We start from the raw sequence: 22,938 nt of genomic DNA, 5'->3' as shown, positions 1-22,938 counted from the left end.
TAGCCAATATGGGGAGCTAACAGCTCGGCATTTCATTTGCAGAGTAAAAGATGTGCACTGCTCTGCTGACTTTAGTCTTCACTGTGTGCTGTTTTTCCACATCTGATTCCCGTTACTCCTCTTTGCCCAGACAAAACTTATCAAGCTATTCAGCCGTCAAGTGCTGGCAAAAAGGAAGTGTGGCGAATGTGAAAATGCATCCGAACTCAAGAACTACCCGAAACTGGTCCTGTGGCTCAAAGTTGTTGGACTTACACCGAACTCCATTGACGTATGTGTGTTTTGAATGCTCACGTCGTTAAATCATTTGATACTGTGCTCTTGGATATATTTGAATGTAGTTAATTATCAGTTTAGTGCATGTAACTGCTCTGATTGTATCTGTAATCGAAATAGTCTGCACACAAGGCAGTTCTGGCAGTTTTTCCCAGCCAACTTGCGCCTAATTTGTGTCGAAATAAGGTGCTTCACATGCATTGGTGTTTTTCCATTTGATGATTGCTGACATCTGCTCATGAACACACTTCGTCACATTAAACAACATTTTTTCGCAGCTTTCAAAGCAAGTTTTTGGTTCAGTCATTTGCATCAAAACTAGACTATTGGGTGATTTCTGGAATAGGCATCTATCCCATGACTCAACTTGGCTAATGGTAATGCTTATAATCATTAACTAGTAATGCTTGGAGGTGAAAACGCTTTTGCGTGCAGGGTTCTACTTTTCACATATGTTGTCTTTAACCCCCTAGCAGACTTGGACGAACCAGGCTCGTCATATGCTGACTGTCATTTCTGGCTCATGATGAGTCGAGCTTGTCGCGTGTTTTACATGACAGTGCAAGGCTCAGATTGTGCAGAAAATTCGCCGTCATCAGTGGCGGCATGAGCAGAAACTCCAGATTGGTCGAAAAGGTGGCTACATCATTTGTGGAGTGGTGGATTTGAAAAGTGATTAAAACGCTAGAAAAATGCTCATTAAAAGGTCGCAGCATGACTCAAACATCATTAAGACACGTAAGGATATAAAGTAATTGCTCTGAAAAGAAAATTGGTGTAATTAGCCAAGAATCGAGCCCCTGACCCTTAGGTTGCAAGTCAAACACGTTACTGCTAGGACACACAGGCACGTTATACAACCTTGTTAAAACAAGGTTTTATGTGCATGTGACAGTGTGTCGGGTGGTCTTCCCCGTTTGCACTGTTTTTTAGCCTGAGATCATGCACCAACCAGCCCAAATTTCCACCCTTTTGGAGGAAACAGTGTCTGTGACTGCTGGAGCAAGAGGAACTGCTTACAGGACCTATCAACGCTGTCGTGTCTTAACCTTAAAGGTGGAGCTTAAGTGTTCCCCAAACTTTTCTGGCACTCTTTTGTAATTTAAGGCCAGTAGGGCTTGTGTAAAGTATTTTTTGGTTTGCTGACAGATGGCAGCATGGGTACTAAATCACCATTTTTGTACCATTCTCGAAAAAAATGTCCATTAGGAAGTTAAAAATAAATCGGAGCAAGTACTTTCATTTCATCTTTCCAAATGGCAACCAACTGTGTTGAAGTTTATACATGAAAACACAGAGTTCAGCATTCTAACTTTACTCATTGTCTTAGAGGTTTTGCTTTTAAGCCTTCAATATATTACAGCGCCTGGCGGTGAGAAAGGAGGGGAAGAAAACTGGTGCTGTGTAGCAAAGCATCATGTCTGTTTTTCCTTGTCTCACTTTAAGAGGAGCAAACTTTTTAAAGTTCGATTCCTGGCCTACAGGACAAACAGCTTTGCTTTACCGATATGTCACCCGCAGACTGTTATGTAACCATAGCAAGTGTGCTACTTCATGCCACATGCTGCATTTGTAATTGATTCTTGTTTTGAAAGATGCCACTCTACACTGTAATAACTTTTCCTGAAAATAAAGTGAAAGCTAGAAGGGTGGAGGATGTTCAACAGTGTCACTCCGCCATATTGTTTGGCTGTAGGGCGGTGCTGCTGGCTATCTGGCGTGTTGCTCGCTGCCCGGTTGCTTCGCTCCATTGCAGGTGTAGCTGGCATCATGTACGAAAACTTCTTGTAACAGGGCTTGAATGAGAAAGTGTGTTGTAATCAAAGGAACTGTTTATTCTGTGATTATCTGGCTTTGAAAATTGGCAGTTGTATTAAAAATATACTTAAGTAGCTAGTATTACCAACATACTATGTTTAAGAGAAAAATTAACTGCAACAGGGGACTGTCATTGCTATGTAGGAAGAGATGGCGTTCTGGCTCTGTAGTTTTTGCTCCATTGCTAAGAAAAGTTGTTGTGAAGTGTAGGCTGTCTTTCATGACTGTGTTAGAGTGTACCTTCAGGGTATCTTCCTTCTTATCTCACTTTGCGTAGGGGCTGTCCAACAAGTTCACTACATTTGATGACATGCTTGAGAAGCCTGAGCAAGAGATCAAAGCCTACCTTAGTGCTGTCAATGCCCGGGAAGAAGAGAAGAGGCGCTTCCTTATTGCCATGCGCAATCTCAAGACCTACACTGGTGAGCAGCACCTCCTTTGTCCACATTGATACGAGGTTACCACTCGCGACACGTCAGGAGACAGGCACAGCTAGATATGGGGTCATTGAAAAAAGTGGTGCTACGGTAAGTTCTGTAGGCATGGGAGAACAGATGTTAGTGGTTCTTGCTGCAGGACTAGAAACTGCTTCTCCTAAGGGGCTGTCAAATCTGCGATAAGGGTACAGAAAGAGGACATGTTTAACTTGGCGAAAGGCTGAGAGGCCAGACTTAGGGACATGCTGAACCAGCAGCATGTGGAATAGAAACCTGATGCACTGAACAAGTGGCTCTTGAATGGGTATCTTGGACCCTTTTGGGGCCCTTGAGAAATTTTCCAAATATTGAAATGGAAAGCCCTCTATGTTCATTGATGGGGCGACTTATCTTAAGCCTAGATGGTGCATTTTAGTGCACTAGTTGTCTGAGGCTGGTTTTGTGGCAGGCTGCTCACCTGTCCACCGTGTTAGGTGGCAGCCCATTTAAAAGACCTTAAAAGACCGTGCAGATACATCACCCCTCTGAAAATTCTCAGATTTAATTACTAATGTATGGCTGTATAGTGTAACAATCTGCGATAAGGGAGCTGTAGAACTGTCAGTCCCAAAATAAAGTGGACAAAGGAAAGGTGGAGGTGAGGCATGCATGAATTTCAGTGCTCAGGGAACACAAAAATGCACTTCAAAAACCGACAAGTTCCCTCGAAAACAGTTTGAGAACCCTTGCTGCAGCGCTGTCGCTTATATCGAATTGTGTGTATTCTTGCATGGTGATTGACTTTCTGCTGTCATACAGAGCGGCAGCTTCAGGGTGTGGTGCCCAACGCCGATGCCGACCTGCACTGGGACTCGTGGGACCGGGGTGGCGCATCTCAGCTGCCTCGGCGCCCGCACACGTCGGTGCCCTCCGAGGAGCTCTGCTCTTCCCTTGGCGGCACACATCTGGCTCCCTCTGGGGGTGCCCTGCGACCTCCGACGACGCCCCCCGCGTCCCGGAAAAGGGCGGGGGGCAGCCCCAGTGGGAGCTTGGCAGCTCTGCCGGATGCCTTGCCGCCCCTGACCAAGAGCCGCTCGCATGAGGCGCACCTGGAGAACAGGCTCGACCTGGGAACAGATAACAACAGTGCAGCGTTGCAGCAGCCCCCAACGTTACCGTAAGTGTCCCCATTTTACGTTCGGTAACCTGCATATTGTAGGGTGCAAATGCTAGTCAATAATGTCCTAGCTGGAATCAAGAGGAAGAAATGAACATAGGCAGGGCACGTATAGAACACATAACTGGTTATTCTTTAGGGCAAGGGTTTTTAAAGGGACACTAAAGGGGAGTAGTGAGTCAGGCTAGATCGATAGGTTAGTGTCACATGACAGCAGATTGTCATTTTATCAAAAACAAAGCTTTAGTAAGCTAGAAAATTTTGTAACAGCATAGGAGACGTGGCTGCATCACTTGCGGGTTCATACATCCGCAGAAGGTAACATATTTATAAGGTTTCTTGACAAACGCTATTTCAGCATCAATGAGCAGTTACCGTCGAAACGTGAGGAAAACAGTGTGGCAGGCGTAGCCAAGAATGCGAAGAGTCTCTCAATTAAAACAGCGCAAAACAGACAACGTAGAGTGAGGCTAGACGCAAACGCAAGTGCTGAATCTTACGCCTCACATTTTGTATGCTCAGGCTGTGTTTAGCCACACAAGTTCAGAACCCCTTGGTTTCAGCTGCATTAACGCTCTGTTGTGCTTTCTAGGCAGCTGGTGAAGCTGTTTTGTTCTCACTTCGGCCTTCGAATTGGCTACTTTGGGTAGGCTATGGTTGTTAATGAAATTGCCAAATTACACGTCTTTGTTAAGCTGCACATGTATCGCACATGTATTCGATGTATTGTAGTGGGTTGTAAGGAAACAAAGTTTTTTTTCTTTCCTTGTTATGCCAGTGTCTGTGCTCAGCCACGAAAGGTGTAAATTTGAGATATTTTACTATATTCATAGTGATGGACTGGCATGCACCATTTAATTTTGGTTTACTTGAATTGCATTTCTTTTTTGCCTTGGAACGAGCCGTTTCGTTTTATGTAGTTGCACATATGTGAAAGAAATAAAGTCAGCTGCATTCTTTTACTTTCGGTCACATGCTGTCCATGGATGAATGGTATGTGCATAGCAGTCAAAACTTACCACCAGTGTTGGTTGCTTGGTGCTGGTTACTTAGTGTAGTTTTTGTTTTGTTGCTAAACTTGTCATTAAAAGGGTTGAGCTGTGAACAAAGTTACTTGTGGTTAGCTGTGCTATTTTAAATCAGTACTACTTCATGGGATGCAGGTATGCTACAGTAAGATCTGGACTCAGCACTGGCAGGGGTGGAAAGTGGAAAATGTGTTCAAGCATTTAAAACATTTCTTGGGGCAGACTATGCAAAGCATGATTGCATATTTCAGACTAGATGTTAAATCAACAATGTTCATGAAAAAAATTTGCAAAAACTAGTAATACATCATCCAGCATAGGTATCCAGGTTTTAGTGCTATTGCTAGAATTTACAAATGCTTGCTGACAGCAATGCAGCTGTAAGAGTAATCATCAGCTTTTTTGGCTGGGCTGTAGCTCTGCTACAATAAAGCAGAGTTTTGTTAATTTGAATTCACTTAATTGGAACATCTGGTTTATTTGAACTAATGATCTGGTCATATTTATTCAAAATTATGGGCTCCCGTTAATTTGACCTCCGCCTAATTCAAACAAATTTTCAATCCACTTTTAGTTCTAATTACTGAGAGTTAACAATGTCGGAATAAAGCTGAAGCATCTATCAGGTAGAACAGACCAGGTTACGTCTTGTGTACTGCGAGTGAGGGGCTGGCTCACCACACACTGTGGTATGAAATGTCTTCGGCTGCAGAAATGATGGCGGGTTGCGGAGGCGTCTTGCCACGGAGCCTGGCCTGGAGCTGGCCAACTGTTCGCCACTTTCGCCAAGCCGGTCGCCGCCAGTTGTTTCTCCTGACCAGCAGGGGGATGGCTGCTTTGTGGACGAACCGGCCACCCAGCGTGAGTCCCTGCTTTCCTGTTCCGTCCTGCCAGCACATTAAAGTTTTGCAGGGAACTTGAAAGGATGCTCAGGACAACTCTGTCCACTTATCCACTTTTTTGCTTTAGCTAAAAATCGTCGATGGTATAGCTGTTTGTGGCCATGTTGTTTGCTCAGCTGCAAAAGACTCATTTATTGCCGAGAAAGGTGGATTTAAAAATGGAATGTTATTTTCCCGCCACTCAGTACAAGATCGTTGTGATGTTATACCCGTGCCACACGGACAGATTTAATGCCATTAAGTGCTTACTGCCTTAAGTTTTAATGGCATTCGTGCGGTGCCACACGCATAAATTTAATGGCATTAGCCTTACTGCCATTCGCGACCTACTGAGTTCGCCACAACTCATTCGCCCGTGCAATGTGTACTCTCGTTCCCATTCCACACGCAGAAAAGCATGCAGCTTTGTCAGTTACAACTGCCTAGCCCACTATAAAATGGTTAATTCTTAACTTTCAGCCAGGTGAGGCACCTAAACCTCATTTTCAATGCGAAGAGCGCCATTTTAACCAGCCTTATTGACTGGTACTCTCGACTTATGTGCTGACATGCGAGTTTATGGCTACTTTTTCGACTTGTAAAGCAGGAACAGCCGTATTTTCTGGAAAATCGTTTTTACATTACATTTGAACATCATTCCTGATATATTCTGCTCATTAGGAATGTTTATATTAAGATGAAACTTTTGACTACCTTGCAAGCGTTATTGTCATTGTCACTTTGGATAATGGCATTAGATGTGGACGTGTAGCACCAACTCCGAAAATAATGGCATTAACAAACTTAAGGCCTTAAGCATTTACTGCCATTTCTTGTGCGCGTGTGGCACGGGTATTAGTCACAAAAAGGACTCCTTGTTGATGGTTTGGAAGTGAATGGCAGTACGGCCTTGCCTCAGAAGTCCGTAACTAAAAAAGTATTGATGCCATTGAAATTGGCTAGTGAAAATGGCCAGTAGCGATGATACCTGTATTTCAGTTTTTGATCTTTTGTAGTTTGTAGCAGCTTAATTTTCAGCGAAATTAGCCTCTTGGTGATTCGAATACTGTAATCTGTTGATACAAACTCTAATTTGTCTTCGATGTCCATTGTTCACTAAGGGCATTAGTGTGGACAGTCCCTATTTTTTGTGCCTGTGCAGAAGGGGTGTTAGAGCTTGTGTGGCTTTCCTTGTTTCGGCTTTAGGATGCACTAACAACCCACACATGTATCTGACATTGTTCTATGTTTGTGTGATTTGCAGTCTTTTGGCACATCCCTATTAAACCAAAAGCTACAGTGGCAAAATGGTGTAGAGATGTGAAAGATGAGCTGGTTTGGTTGGTAGTTTGCGAGCACTGCGTCAAGTCTGCCCTCATCTGCTGTCCTTTTATTTTTTAAATTTTTTGCCCTGTTTGCTGTCTATTCTGTGGGCGTTATTGATAGCGTATAGCTGTTCATTTTGAGACCTTTCGGCCAACTGTTAAGACTTGGGACTACATTGTTGGCCTAAACATGTATTGGTCATTAATTTGACACTGTGTCCGTGGCCAACTAGCCACATATCAAAGTCATTTGAGAGCACCAGATAGTCTACTGGTCAGTGAAATGTGGCTTAAATCTGCATACATGCAACAAGTACCATATTTCAGTGATTAAGTTTCAGTCGGTTATAGGTCATGTTGATTGCACTTAACTTCAGTTATTTACTCAGGTAATTTAGTCAGTTCAATTATTCAGTCGATCAGGTATTTCAGTCAGTTATTTGATAATGTTGATTCAGTTAATGATGCAAGGGGGGAATTTTCGCCTCTGTTATCACATGTTACATTTGAACTCATGTCACACTTAAGTAAATATAATCAGTAGTTGTCACTGAGAGCACTTCCTGTGAGTCTCTAGTGCACCTTTGAGAGCGCATGTTGTTCCTTTTTGGATGTGTAGCATTTGGCAGTTGATATCCGTGTCTCTGTTTTCAGCTGTTGTTCCCAGGTCTCCGAGAATGCATGGAATGGCCCACGCTATTCATCACAGGTGCGTACCATCAGCGTTTGATCCCCTGTCATTGCATTTGCGGCGTTGTGCCTGTACGCAACAAAGTACTGAAATATAGTAGAGCTTGAAGGCAACGCTCACTTCCGACCCAAGAGCATTTGCCCCCCTAGAAATGCCTTTTCTTTTTTCCTTTCCTAACTTCAGTTGTTGACTGATTTTTTGGTGCTGGAAGGGATGGGGGGGGGGGGGGGGGGGGGAAGTGTGGCGTTTTATGTGGTTCCTGGATATCCTGGGTTTTAGCAGTTTAAAAATTGGTCATACCCCGGACCAGGACGAATTTTTCTTTAACTACGAAGTTTCTGAGAAAGCTGTATAGCTTTCCTTTGTAGCCGTATGGCTGCGCTCGGGTGGATGTCAATGAGTAATTACTCCCTTATTACAAATCTACTCCACCTTTTGGGATTCCCCTAAACATTTGACCAACCCAATATAAAGGAATCGATTTTAGGGCTGTACTGCTCAAAATATAATTGCCAACTCTTCCAGTCTTTCGTGCCCTGTGCCTACCCTGATCTGTGCTGCAGTGCATGGCATAGAAACGGTGGTTGCCTTACAACCTGCTCTGTATTGCCCGTGCAGGTTTACATCTAGTGTCAAAGTCACCACCTGCCAGCAGTGCTACAAGGCCATGTTTATTGGCTACAAGTGCAAGGAGTGCAAGTAAGTGAATTGAGAGGTGTTGTAATGCTTGGGATGGGAGTAGGCGATGCCCGTCAACCTGCAGGCAGGTCGAGAGAGGATTTTCCTCTCACAAAGTGCGTGGTCACCAGAATATGGGAGCTGCACCAGTTGATTTTACAGCAGCACCCACATTTTTGCACTCATGTTGAGTGGATTGTGATGTACAGGTGGAAACGGAAGTAAACGGAGCACATTATGGTCTTCTAAGTCATTTCGCTAGTTGCCTGTTGGCTATCAGGAAATGCGGTACATGGATGCTGGTAGTGATGACTGGTATGACTTCTCATGGATGCATGAAATCTCTTGATTTGTGCTAGGAGAGACATGATTGCTCATAGACTGGACTAGTCTGCTCCTTTTACTCATGTCTGCACGTGTATGTCCCGTCATAAGAATGTACTAGATTAAAACGTCTATAATTCAAAATTCATGTAGTATTTTTAATTCCCCTTGTTTCATAGTTTTTCTCTTGTTTTGAAAGTTATAATGAAAAGTTGTTCTGGATGATTGGCCATCCAAAGAGTGTATGTTGGCCAAACGGGGCATTGCCTGAGCGTTCGGCTCATGGAGCATGATAACCTTTCTTCAGACACCATTCATTCAAGCATCGTAGAACACTGTGCAGAGTGCACTAAGAAGAATAAAAAACGTGCAAAGCTTTTTTCAAAGCTACCACTGTTTTGTACCAGCGTCGTGATCAGCGCATTCGAGAGATTATGGAGGCCTGTTTTATCGAAGGAAAAAAGATGTCTGTGTTAGCACTCCTTCCATCACGTATGAAAAAGAGATAGGATTTTTAGACGCCTCATGATGTGTCACCTGTTGATCTGTGGCACAAGTGTACTTCGGTTTTTATTGCACATTGGAGTTGATAGTTCCCTCCATGCTATGTATGCACTGCGTGCCTTTCGCACCCACGCTGTTTATTTGTGTGTATATATTGCGTTCCTGCACAATAAAATTTAGTTGCGAGACAGCGCTTGTTTTGTCCCCCTTCCAGTGTCCTTCATCCCTCTGCGCTGAATTTTCTGCCCAAATGAACTACATCCAACTCGCCCAGCTCGCCATTCTTCGGCTTACAGACTCCCAGAAAAATGGCCAAATTCATAATAATGGCTGCCTATAGAGTGAGACAATTTCCAATAAGCAATTACTGTCTTATTAGTCCCAAAATATGGTGGGTGAAATGAGTGGCTAAAAGGAAAGGTAGGAGTTGAGGCATGCATGTATCTAGATGCACACGAGACCCAAAAGCACTCCAATGAGCCGAAGAATTCCACAGAACCAAGTTTGAGAACCCTTGGATCATGAGCAATTGTAGTGTTATGTAATATTTAGCTGTGAGTATATGCCTGCCTCTGCTCTCACATTCGTGCAGTGTTTTATGCTAGACCGTGTTTATACATTGACCTCTGGTAACCCCAGTCTGGCTCTGTGTGATTAAACGCAGTGAGAAAGTTTTGTGCTCATCAACCTTTGTGGTACAGGGGGATTGCTTACCGTGATGGGCCCTTTTTGGTGTGCAGATTCCGATGCCATCGTGACTGCATGGAGAAAGTGCCTCCCTCGTGCGGATTGCCAAACGAACTGGTGGACGTCTTTGCAGAGCACATTCAGAAAGGAGGTAAGCTAAAGGGGCCCAGAAACACAATCTTAGTTGACTGTTTTGCCTGTTGATCGCATAAAGTGAGTTATAATGGTGCTATTAGCGTCGGGAATACCGCATATATTTCATTTTTTAATATCTTAATGTCCTCCCAAAAATAAATTCATGGCTCTGATGGTGTCCCTACACAGTGGCGGGTTTTAGCAGCGGATATGACATCACCTGGCGCGAGCTGATGATTGGACAAACAGTAAATATACTGCAAATTGTGTGAATACATAGACACATTTTGTCACCTGTCGGTGTTTTATATTAGATTAACAAAAACAACTTGTTTGTCTTAGATAAAAGCCATGCAAAGCAAGTAACATAAAAATACACCACCAGGGGCTCTGGCATGAAAACGACGCTGCCAGTCTCGGCAAGAACGAGTTACAGAGAGCAGGCAACCATGGAGTGCAAACTTCCGCGACGTGCTCTGGCAGGCTGTTTTGATTGGTTGCGCCAGGTGCTGTCATTGGGAGAGCGAAATAGGAGTGGGAAGCCCCGCCAAAATCGAGTTGAGGGCAGCGTTTTGTTTGCTTGTATTTTGAAATTTCTTCATTGAATAACTCCCGTTCCTGTGCGTCGATTCCTGTAATTCTTTTTAAGTCAGCATCTGTGTGACATAAAGAACCCACCTGAAGTATTGCTTATCCCCCCAAGCAGTGTTTCACAGCCCCTTTAAACTCCTCTTTATTAATTGTCTTTTTGGCTTTGGCTGGTGCATTGGTTATTGCTTTGGTCGTCGCTTAGGTGTCACTTTGGTTGTTGCTTTGGCTGTTGCTTTGGCTGTGGCTTTGGCTTCGTGTGATTTTTTAGTATGAGGAACTTTTGCCTATGTGACAGCTATATGATTCTAAATAGCTTACTAGTTTTGGCTGATCTAACCATCACAGTATTGTGTCAGCAATGTGCGCCTGTGTGAGTGGCTTGCTTGGCTACATTCTCTTTGCTTCTTGTTTTTCGCCAAGCTTAGCATTGATCAGATGGAAGTCACTTGTAGTGAAAGGGTCTATTGTGACACATTTATGCCTCAAGAAAGCAGAAAGCAGGCCTCTGTTTAACCTTCCACTATGTTGCCGCATTGCACGTGGAATCTTGCAAGTCGAGAGATGTTTAGGCTTTGTCTGTTTGGTAGCTGTTAGTGGCACTCCTTGGGCACATGTGGTACTGGCCCACGTCTACATTCTTAACGAAACAATTACCCCCAGCTGTCGCTGCCACACACACTTAACAGCATAATTACCGTATTTACTCAATTTTAATGCACACCTTTTTTCCAAAAAAAATCATAAAAAAAAAATTGACGGACGGTTACTATAGTCAGTCGTGCAAAATTTGAGCACGGCCCTTCATGTATTTTAGTTTTGCGGTATGCTGAGGAAAAGAATTTCAGACAGACATGTTTCTATGCATGTTGTCAGCTTCGGGGATCTTCCCGTGGCAGCCACCTTCTGGCTGTCCATTCCTCCGCTCTCGCTGTGGCAGGTGGCATTTCGCTCTGCTACTACATGCCACGGTTGTCAGGTGGTTTGCTACGCCAACAACACCGATGACTGTGACATAGAATGCAGGAACGGGCAGCTAAGAGCTGCGCTCTAAAATGACATGCATGTTGGAATCGAGTATGCAACTGGAACTATGCCTGCAGCACCCTGTTATCATCAGCATCACAAAATGGTAGCATGGTATTTCTTACACGTTGATGCACCATGGTTGACGTCGCCTACCGCAGTCGTGGATACCTATAAGCCTTGAGTGCATCTGAAGCGTTCCGTCAGCAAGGCTCCGGCTTGGCCTTGAGCGAACGTGGAAACATTGCTTGCGAAGATGCACCGAGGTCACTGTGGCACCGCTGTGCAGAGAGAAGTGGCAGTCAGGCCGCCTCCTGTGCGTTTGGTGTTCCTGAAACGTGTGTGACTGGTGGAAGCAAAGAGACCAGGTGTCTCCAGCAAGTCTACTCTGAAGGGTTTTAACGGGCTGAAGAATAGCATGTTTCCAGAAACACCAAGCATCATGATGATGCGTGCCTCGCTGCAGGACATTGCAGGATGGGTGAAAGAGGCATCGTGCACGATCCCATCTGCCAGGGTCAACAAGGCCTTCAAGGAGTGCAGAATTTCAAATGCTATGGGCGGCACTAATAATTAATGTTTTGGACCGTTCAAAGTGACAAGGAAACTTGGCAGCAACAATGAGCAAGGATGATTTTGCCAGCCAGATGGGGAAAGGCAAGTGAGATGGTAGCGCCGTTTACTGCATCGTGACATTAAAGTGGTTGCAATAAAGGTTGGCTGTTCCAAGTGGGAAGTTACCGGCCAGATCCACATCTGTGGCTTGTTCAAGGGAATAGCCAATTCGCCATTGCCAGAATATGATTGCAGACGAAGTTTAACCAGTTCTCTGCATCGATTACCACCAGAGATTACCACGGAGGTTAGCGGACTCGCCATAGCACCACCCCCTTTCATGCTTCAGCAGCTGAGCTGACTGAGAGAACAGGGGTGTCAGATCGCCATTGACTGCAGCAGCTCATTTCTTCCTAATAACTGGGGGAATCAAAATGGCTCCTTGGAGACAAGGTCACCACTTTCAACCAGGCCTTTCTCCGCAAACTCTTCCTTCAGAGCTTGCCTTCTTCAGGTTTTTTGATGCCTCTTGCCCACCTTTTTCTCTTGGGTGAATATGAGCACCATCCCTCATGGCCCCGGATCTAGCTGTCAACAATTACTTCAGTTCCAGCAGCATGCAGAGAGGATGCTCTCACACTCAATCTGGGTCTGTGGTGTGATTTTCAGAAGGTTCTCCTCGTCATACACATTGCCTAACTTACTCTCTGAAGGGCCGCTTTTCTGCACCACTATAACCATCTGGTTGTTAGCACTGCAATTATCTCGTCGTCACTGCAGTGTGACTTGCTGTGCAGGGACTTTTGCTTCTAGAAACACTTCATGCCCATCCCACCAAACCGCCGCCGCGGTGGCTCAGTGGCTGTGGTGCTCGGCTGCTGACCCGAAAGACGCGGGTTCGATCCCGGCCACGGTGGTTGAATTTCTTTGGAGGAGAAATTCCAGAGGCCCGTGTACTGTGCGATGTCAGTGCACGTTAAAGAACCCCAGGTGGTCGAAATGACCGGAGCTCTCCACTACGGCGTCTCTCATAGCCTTAGTCGCTTTGGGACGTTAAACCCCATAAACCAAACCAAACCAAACCATCCCACCAAACCCTCTGCCAGTTTTATCGCATTGGTCCGACAGTGAAACGCTCAGAGCAGACTACAGTGAGTGTTCTCGGTAGAACGGGGTCCAGACAAACCCACAAATTGCTTCTTCCATCTTTGTCAGCATTATTTCTACTGATGCTGCAGTCTTCATTTCAAACAGAGGAAACCAACCTGTATTGTTGCTTCATTTTCTGTGACACATGGAGGACCGTCCTGATGCTACAGGAGAACAGCAAGCTGTGAGAAGAAATGCACAAGATGGATGACAGAAGAGTTGCAGGGCCTCTGAAGATTGGGTTGTTTAGCGGTATTGTGTGCACATGCCACGCCACGTCTATACTGCTGTGCACCATATGTGTGCATAATAGAGACGATGATGATTGTTAAAAAGGCTCGAGGCTGAAAGAGAACGAAGCTGCTGCCTCCGGACCAGGGCATGAGTTCACCTATTCTTAATAAGCCTGTGAGGTTTATCACGCAGTGAGGTTATCGTGACAGCTCCCCTTGCCCCCCTTTCCTTGGTCACAGGCATGCAGTCCCCCAACCACGCCGCTGCTCACCTGGGCAGCAGTCCGCTGCATGGGAGCATTGGTCGCTTGGAAGGGGGCCGCGGGGGCCGACCCGCCATCTGCCTGCCCCCGTTCCAGGGCGGGGGCTGCCCCGATTCGTCGTCTTCCTCGTGCAACTCGTCGACACCCTCATCACCGGCCTTCCTGATGGCAGCTTCACGGCAGAATACGCCTTCCTCGGCCTCGCGCCTGCAGCAGTTCCACTTCCCTGGTAAGAGGAGACCCCCCTCCTGGTGAACACGACTGACTCTCAGCACTCACTCGTCGTATTGAAATAAATGAATGGAGCATGAGTCTCACTTCGGTGATATGCTTAGAGTATTTTGTGCAGGAGTCTTGCAGTGTCAGTTTTGCTGGCCAACAGTTTTGCTGATGCTTGACTTGCTCTTGAATTATTGCCCATTTTTCTTTCTTAGTAGTTTCTGAGCAAGCACACTCATGACACGTACTGCTTCCATGTGCTGCGGTGACAAGTTTGATGGGCAGAGTATGCTTGCTCTGGTATGTGATGGCTTTAGTTAAGCCCACTGAAGTCATATCCTGGCAAAATCTAGGCTGATTAAAGACTTGGCTAGTTTTGAAAGTGAAATTGTCTCTCTGAGTGCAATCTCTGTGCATTGTGTGCATTATTTCTGTTCGCACTGCTCCTGAGCCATGTTGCCTGCCATCTGCCTCTCTTGTTCTGAGCCTTGTCTGATGTCTTTGGCTTCTTCGAGAATTTTGTTCGCAGACCTTGCTCTTTCTGTGTTGCTTCAGATAACTAGTATCTTTAGTAGATTAGCGGACAGAGATAGGGAATTGAGGGGCTTACGACAACACATGTGAAGGAAGCCAACAGTAACTGAAAGCGAGGAATGCATAGGGAAATGTTTTTATATTATTTTTTTCCCTCAAATTTCGGTGTTGATAGCGTAGAGAATGTACCTATTTTACTTCATTTCATTTTTCAATTAATAGTGTTGATTGATGGGTAGCTGGCCTTGGCTAATTACCCACTGACCATTGACTGTTGGCTTTGTTCATGTGTGTCCATAGAGACAGGTGCTCTTTGTTACTATTGTGTCACTGGTGGCCATAGAAGATGTGGGTGAATGCAGTTGAATTTTTTCATTGCGCTTCTTAGGTGGAGCCCGAACTTATGAAAAGTGAACACTGTCACGAAGTGTCGCAGCACTGTTCTTGTTTGGCCGACAACACCTTTATGTCATTGCAGAGATCTTGTCTTCGGAAAAGGAAATACCAGCTCCGGTGTCGTCGCTCGCTCAATCCGAGGTGGTGGAAACAGTCAAGTCCACTGACAGCGACCGAACAGTGTCTGGCACCTCTGGGTCTGGGAGCATAAGTGTGAGTCCCTGTGCTGTGTCTTTTCACAGTGGTAGCCATCTGTGGCCATAGCCATCTCTAACTGTACTCATATATGGCTGTACCCGTCTGTGGTACTAGTATCTATAATGCATCCCACATGTAATGCTGCCATGGCAGCAGGGCTAATGACACCAGTACCTAAATGAAAGGTGGTGTTAAACAGACTTCAGTGGAGCCTTAACTGTGCCGCTTCCAATGAGTGCTGCTTGTCATTGCAAAGCAGTACAGTGTAGACTGCTTATAACGTATGCCGCGGGGGGCTGCAAAAATCGGTGCTATAAGTGGTACTGCACTACAACAAAAACATTGCTTTATTTTCCGGATCAAAATACACGCCAGATGTGCGTAGCTTCCCTTTCAAAAACGTTTTATTATCACTGAACAAAAAGCAATCTACTAAGTCTGCTGCATACTAAGATTAGTTTTAGCATAACTTGTGCAGCGTGACCGCAGTGGAGTGCTATACAAGTGATTTCATCGCGGAATGGGGGTGAAGGGTAGATGGACCCGTAGTGTCGACAATGTGGTGACTGCCGTTCCTTCAAAAAGCGGCAGCATAAGCAGTTGGGTGATTACGGAAGACAACATGCTTGAAGCAGTGCCTTCGAGCGGTGAAATCAGACTGCGTCCGTGAACTGCAAAGGGAAATTGAAAAAGCGTATCTTAAGCTGTGCACCTTCAGTGATCATGGAAATTATTTGTGCTCTCGCATTTCTGTCGGATTGACCATCGATAGCCGCGTAATTTTTTGTTGCGTTTGTTTTGCTGAGTTAGCTACAGCAGACTTCAGAAGCCCCCTGCGCCGCTCAGGGAAGCATACTTGGTATTCAACGTGGTCACCGAGCAGATTTCAATACTGCATATAACCGGTATTTCGCTTCACGCGACCGCATATTAAGCCCTATGGGAGGCAGACCGGTGGCCGGCAACAACCGCATTATATCGAGTCCCACAGTATAAGTGGTTACGTTACAAGTGGTCTCCATTGTATTGTGAAGTCAAAGTGCTTAGCTGACACGAGATTTGAAATGTAGCCTCTGAAAAGAATTCTGCATTACAGCCTTTGGTTTGTACTTTGTTTAAGGGAGAGGTGCTGCTTTCTAGGATGTCAAATTTAGAAGGGATGCAACAAAAATAGTAATAACCGCTTATGACAAAACGAAAGGCACAGTAGCTGCCTCACTCTCAGTGGGCATCCCGTAAAGGCCCGTTCACACTTGTCCAAAATTCAGTGAGTGAAGCGGAATCGGTCACCAGAAGAAAACTAGGACCTGCTCTCATCTGTTGATGCCCGGGCGAGGCGGAACTGTCATGCAGCTGCTGTTTCTAGCTTATCAACACACTTTCCAGCCACCACGTCGCCGCTTGTAGCATACACAAATATGGTAAGAAAAGGGCATAAATCGACGCTGTCTACATATTGTAAGCGTCTGCACGCAGTTACATAGTACGCTAAATGCAGGTATTTTGCGGGTTGTTAGGACATTTCTCACATTAGTTCAGCATATGCAAACAGAGACGATGATAAGTTCAGCCTAGTGACGCCATCTGGTTGTGAGGACGGGAACCATTGTCAACAAACCGACGCTCCTCTTATCCTAGAAGCAGCAGTATTGTCACTATAAATAAAAATAAAGCAAATTTATCACTTAGACGTTTTCTTATAGGTGTGGTGAGACGAATCGAAAGACTGGTGCCCATTTATTGCCAGTGAACACACTGAAAGAGGCAGCAACTATGACGAATTCAGTCGCTTCGAAAGGCACCTCCATGTTTGTTGCCGGGGGAATCAGCGGAATTTTTTTGGCGGCAGAAATTGGTCCTGAACTGATTGGACATGCGCCTTAACGCTGCCACCACCCGGAGCTAATTCAAATTAGCTTTGCATTTTATTGTTGGAAAGGCTGCACTGTCGCTTCAACATATGGTGGCATAACTTCCTTTCTGGGTTTATACCGGGTGTTTCAGCTAAGAATTCCTGCAGTTTTTAAAAATAGGTTTTTTGAGTTAGGAGAGGGCAATTTCACGCATCGCACCGCCAGCGGTGTGGCACATCAGATTACAGCTATGATGTGCTAACTAGCAAGCTGTTTAACTAATATTGAATAGTTAACTTTTTTATTACTGTTAGGCTCCTTAATTATTGAGAAGAGTGCAGCCCACCGTAAGTAGTATTCATATCAGCTTTTAGAATTTCGAAAACGCTGTTACCCTCAGCGCTGTGGCCCAACAAGTTTTGGGTATTGCGACGAGTTACGTGCACTGGAGATGTTGCTTTACCTGGAACGTACTCGAAAGCGCATTTATGGCAGAATTATTTATCGAGCCTGATAATTAGCACATCTTAACTGTGCTCTGATGCATTACACTGTTGATAATGTCAATGCCATGCCGAAAAAAGCGTTCAAACTCAAAAGGCCTACTTTCAAAAACTGCAGAAAGTCTTAGGTGAAACACCCTGTATAAACGTTATCTTTTATGTTGATACGTTGTTTGCCATAGTTAGTTATATACGTATAGATTTGTTTCGACCTCAGTACTTGACTTTTACTGACCCTCTTGTTAATCTTTCTGTGCCGGCATTTATTTATCTATTTATTTATTTTTTTGTATGTATGACCACTTTTCAGTCCTGTCTCCCCCCTTTATATAATGTCCCTACTGGGACGTTTTAAAGGAACAATGAATGGTGATGATGATTATGATTTTGTTTTCATTCAAGTTTTATTTGTGATCAGGTTCCAGTGATTTTTTTAGCATCTGAGTTGTCTTGGCTTAATCTAATGTTATCTTTATGAGAAATTGTCTGCATTCTTTGTTGTTTTTATTACCTTCTGCGCTGCTGCTCCTTCAGACGGATTCTGAGAAGACGCTAGCCTCGACAAGGGTGGACTCGCAGGACAGCCAAGTCTCGGATCTGGATCCGACTGACAGGCTCTGGCCGCGGCAGAACAGTGTGGGTGTTGTATCTTCTTCACCTTTTTTACCTCTGCGTCGCACTCTGAAGTAATTCTAAAAAATTCCACGCTTCAGTTGCCTCCAACTCCAGCTGTGCATAGGCTTCAGTGTCCTCTGCGACAGTTGCTCTTCTGTCACAAGGGGACATCTTCCTGCTTGCTAAACAATACTCACAGCCCTTGTTGTTTGAAAATAAACTGCTCTTATGTTCTGTTATATTTGAACAGCAGAATGCACCTAGACATATGTCACATGGAAAGCCACCCTCAACTCATAATCTGGTCATGTTGTAAGGATCTGCAAACCCAAACCAGTGCTATTACATGCTCTTGGCTTTTAGTGTGGTTTTTCTATTCATTGCATTTTCTCCCCTTTTACAACACAGCCCAGCCACACAAATAATTTGGTTGGTGTGGTAAAACAACAGTTTGTGTTAGCCCCTATGTAGTCACATTTGCACTGTGTCAATGGGAAACTAAACAAAGCTCCTTGTACTAGTCAGCCTATCAGAAAATTAGGCTGAACACAGTTAGCCATAAATGGAGTGCAGAAAAACATTGTTATAGCAAATGGATAAAAAATTGTAAAATGGTTCAACATAGCCGAAATTCACGACAAAATTTCGCTTGAACTTATGCGGGAGAAGCGCAATTTAGTCAGGGGAAGGATGGCAACTGGGAGAGACCCCTTCCGGAGTTTTAGCGCCATTTCGAAGCCACTTGCAACGATTGCAAAGGCGGCAAGAAACTGATAGAGCGCCAAATGCCAGTTAGGTTGGCTTTCCCTCATACCACCGCCAATACACGGTGGTGGCAGGTCAAACGCCAGCAGGGTTTGCTTCCCCGCATAACAGCGGCGTCGCGGGAAAAATGGGACGCCGGAACAATTGCTGACACCACTTTCACCACCTTTGTCACAGTCGATGTGAGTGCAGGATGACTACTGGAAGGCTACAGCTGAGCATACCGTTCGTTCCGGGGTCACTATTGATGCCTAGGTACCCAATGTTCAGGCTGATGTATCTTCTGTGATGGTGTTGGCAAGTACAAGATAAGAGCATGGACCATAGCGGGAACACTTGCCGCACCACCACCGGTCATTCATGTAGCGAGGTGTAGCCTGCCCCCTGCCATCCAGGCTGGCACAGCTTGACACTCAGCAGTTCGATATGATTCATTTTTTTTTTTTTTTCAAACCATATTCGATATATAGAGTAAGAATTACATGTGTTTTTCAAAAATATTTCGTAACAGTTTGATATAGTCAGTAGTTCATGATATTCATGTTCGTTATATTGAGGTTCTACTGTAGTACTACTACTTATAGAATCTCTTGAAAGTAGTTCGGACGGCGCGAAAACAACAAAGACAAAGGAGACACGAACACAACAGGACGGGCGCCAACTTGCAACTGAAGTTTATTGCACCAGACCCCTACATTTTATGCATCACCCGAGCCATATCTCGCAAGCCTATCACACAACAAAACGAAATTGTCATCAGAAATCCTAACACCGGAAGTAGGCGCAACTATTACAGACAGATATGCGTTCTGCACTATACACATGATAACATTTTCCTTATTTTATAAGTCTCAAGATTAGAAGAGCGCGCAACCCACATGAAAGCAATTCATTCTCAAAAGAAATACACACGCTTGAACAAGGCAACCAGAGCGCAACTCAACAATCCTGATTTAACGCAAATTGTAATAATGAAAGAAAGACCAACAACAAACGCGGAATTTTTTTTTTTTTTTTTGGTGGACATGAAAACTTAAACCTTCGGGGAAACCTCCCAGCGTCAATGAACTATTTCTAGCGTCAAAATCATTGAGAAAACCTCCCAGCGTCAAAGAGAAACGTTAAAATCTAAAGACAGCCTTCGAGAAAAGCCACCTCAGCGTCACTAATGGAAATTGAAGGCTTACTCACGCATGCGCTTCCCGCTTTCTTAATAAAAAATGCCTCCACTACTTCCCGCTCAAATCTGTCTTTACCGCTCTTCAAAAACTGTTTTGCTCAATTCTGGACTACACCCTTTGCAAGTCTTGCAGTGGTCAGCAAGGAAACTTCCATGTTGTTGACGCACATTCCGCATGTGTTCGCTGGCACGTTCATTAAAACATCGGTTCATTAAACATTGATGTTCATTAAAACATCAGTTGCAAGTTGGCGCTCATCCTGTTGTGTTCGTGTCTCCTTTGTCTTTGTTGTTTTCGCGCCGTCCGAACTACTTTCAAGATATGAACCAACTAGCCCAAATCAAAGTACTTATAGAATTTCTATGTGTGCACTCATGCATGGTCAAGGAATTTTCTTGATTAAATGCGCAGTGGCCAAAGAAGCCTTCTTGATTTATTTTTAAGTTTTTATGACTGATAATTATTTGAATAAGCAGTCTTTTTGTTTCCTGTTTGCACCAACTTCTCCAAAAGTCTTCAGGGGATCAAATATTCTGCCTAACGTTTGGCCTAATGCTCTGCTCTTGCAGCTTTCTCTGAGAGAATGGGACATCCCATTTGACGATGTCCAGATCAAGGAAAAGATTGGTGAAGGCCGGTTTGGGAGCGTCTACAAGTAAGTAAGGCTGACCAGCACAACGTCTTGTTTGCGTGGCTTGGAGTTGTTCGTCTCTTCGAGTGTATGGAACGCCATGATGACCAGACCGGTGTTTTCAGTCGCTCACCTTCTTTGAATTTCTTTCTCTCGCTCACCAGGGGAAGTTGGCACGGAAGTGTTGCTGTGAAAATGCTCAATATGGATCACATAGATGACAGAAAGACCCTGGAGACATTCAAGCAGGAGGTGGGGGTCGCTTTTTATTTAATTACCTTCTCAATAAAGAACGTGAAGAAAAACTTTTATGACTTCTTAAAATTCTTGCACTGCACACTAGGTCGCAACCTTCCGGAAGACGAGGCACGAAAACTTAGTCCTCTTTATGGGTGCCTGCATGAAGCCACCAAAGCTTGCTATCATCACGAGGTGAGTGTGTTCTCTTTCTCTTTCTTTCTTTTTTTTGTGCTTCATTTCACACTTTGTTTGCCAGTCCACTTGAGCACCTAGAACGGCAGACCGCTTTTAATTCAGATGTGTTTAAAAGATATTTTATAGCTTCAGTAGCTTCCAGCCCTGTGTTGCGGGGTGAAACATTTGTTGTGCACATGTGACAGATGTGCTGAGGAACTTTAGTAACTAGTCTAGTTATTAGTTTTACAAGACCTTTGGGTGCACCTTCTTTGCCTATTCTTCTATCAAGCTTATATTTATGAACAGCATGGGATGGCCTACTTGATATGTGTGTATATGACGGTTGATTCCATTGTTATAGTGGCGTTTCTGACATTTTTAAAAATTCATTTTTCAGTTTATGTAAAGGCATGACATTGTACAGACATATTCATTTGCGAAAGGATAAATTGAACAGAATGGGATGGCCTACTTGATATGTGTGTATATGACGGTTGATTCCATTGTTATAGTGGCGTTTCTGACATATTTTTAAAAATTCATTTTTCAGTTTATGTAAAGGCATGACATTGTACAGACATATTCATTTGCGAAAGGATAAATTCAACCTCAACAGGATTAGTGGCATAGCTCTGCAGATATGCCAAGTAAGTATGTTTTTCCTTTAAATCCTCATGAACCAGTTCAAAGCTGTTGGCTTCGAGTTTTCTGATGCCAGCTTCCTGTAATAGTTATGCTGTTATGAAGGCTACGGCCAGTGGTTATAGTTAGTGATTATTCAGGTTGTCCTATTACTGGATATTTCTCAGTTGCTGATGATTTGAAATGCTTGTGTTTGTGTTTTAGGTAATGTTAACAAAAGAAGGTTGTAACATAAGTAACATTGTAGGAGGCTGCTATGTTTAGCAAGGATCCTGTTTTCTTCACAGAAAGTCACTATAGTAAGGTGTGCATATTACTACAAACAGGCCAATATTTGGCTGAGGAAATTTTACATGGTCACAGGCTGCTAGTGACAGCATCCATGTTATGTGTTACTACCTTCATGGATCAGAGTGCAGTTATGGGTCACGGAAGTCTTCTGAAACAGACTTTTTTTGCGACGTGCTCCGTGAAGTAGCTAGTAGTTTTGGAGATCACAGCTTTGTATCTAAACCAGACATTTCAGCGCTGCCTTAAAGATTGGCTTTCGTACCTCTTTTCCAGCTTTCTCTGAGCCTAACACTGAAAACTTTGATGTGTTATCATGTTGTAACGCCAGAGCAATGGGATGAGGCCCTTTGGCCCAGTTCTCTCAATACCTTGGTCACTTTTTCGCATTCTTTTGCGTGACAGTGTGGAGGAAAACTTGGTTTGCCAAAAGATTTGACAACAAGTGGTGTGCAGCAGCGCCACTCTTGCTTGAAGCAATCATCAAATTGCCTCAGTTTGAATTTTAAGGCTTGAATAAAAGCGAGATTCATTTCTCTACTGCTGAAGTTTTGTGGCTACTCTGGTCATAAATATTCTCTGAAGAAAGGGCTATACACAAGTATGTAAAGTTGCTAAAGGAGAAGTGGCAATGCCTAGGCTTTGGCTGTCAGTTTTTTTTTACATTTTTGTTCTGCAGCAAGCCCCCTCAACCTAAAGGGCAGCTAAGGTGGTACTAAAATTCGACAAGCTTAGAGGGGTTGAATTTGTGAAACCTGCAGGTTGGGCCTACGAAACCCCTTTGCACTAACATTTGAAATGACAATGTAATGGCCGAATAAAGCAGTCCGCGATGGCATTCAGGCTTCTATGCAGTGCACACCGCCAAGTAGCAAGCGTGACAATGATGTCATCTACAGATGCGGTACATTGTCAAAGCAGAGGCACTTCCTTGAAGAAAGA

General features: G+C 44.3%; 1 protein-coding gene and 1 long non-coding RNA gene across 3 annotated transcripts in view; one reads left to right on the top strand and one right to left on the bottom strand.

Moving 5' to 3' along the window:
* The window catches only part of ksr (kinase suppressor of ras), a 33,303-nt gene that overhangs the window by 1,685 nt on the left and 8,680 nt on the right, over nt 1-22,938 (top strand). Inside the window, exons 2-15 of one of the 2 annotated variants that reach the window (XM_089574713.1) lie at nt 131-271; nt 2,372-2,516; nt 3,330-3,687; nt 5,428-5,576; nt 7,576-7,630; nt 8,231-8,311; nt 9,859-9,956; nt 13,732-13,983; nt 14,986-15,116; nt 17,992-18,093; nt 20,588-20,673; nt 20,814-20,901; nt 20,993-21,081; nt 21,617-21,713. In XM_089574713.1, coding sequence (XP_089430839.1) covers nt 131-271; nt 2,372-2,516; nt 3,330-3,687; nt 5,428-5,576; nt 7,576-7,630; nt 8,231-8,311; nt 9,859-9,956; nt 13,732-13,983; nt 14,986-15,116; nt 17,992-18,093; nt 20,588-20,673; nt 20,814-20,901; nt 20,993-21,081; nt 21,617-21,713 — 1,872 coding nt within the window. The remainder of the gene's footprint in view (nt 1-130; nt 272-2,371; nt 2,517-3,329; nt 3,688-5,427; nt 5,577-7,575; nt 7,631-8,230; nt 8,312-9,858; nt 9,957-13,731; nt 13,984-14,985; nt 15,117-17,991; nt 18,094-20,587; nt 20,674-20,813; nt 20,902-20,992; nt 21,082-21,616; nt 21,714-22,938) is intronic. The other variant, XM_089574714.1, reaches the window with a different exon arrangement.
* LOC149364789 (uncharacterized) lies at nt 15,488-20,340 on the bottom strand. Its single transcript, XR_016289220.1, has 2 exons — nt 17,969-20,340; nt 15,488-15,772 (listed from the first exon to the last, which is right to left on the bottom strand). It is a non-coding gene; the product is annotated as an uncharacterized LOC149364789 (long non-coding RNA).

The sequence above is a fragment of the Amblyomma mixtum genome, chromosome 2 (assembly GCF_055824585.1).
Source record: "Amblyomma mixtum isolate Tamu chromosome 2, ASM5582458v1, whole genome shotgun sequence".
NCBI lineage: Eukaryota > Metazoa > Arthropoda > Arachnida > Ixodida > Ixodidae > Amblyomma > Amblyomma mixtum.
The sequence above is the reverse complement of the archived record's forward strand: the minus strand, read 5'-3'. Positions and strand labels throughout refer to the sequence as shown.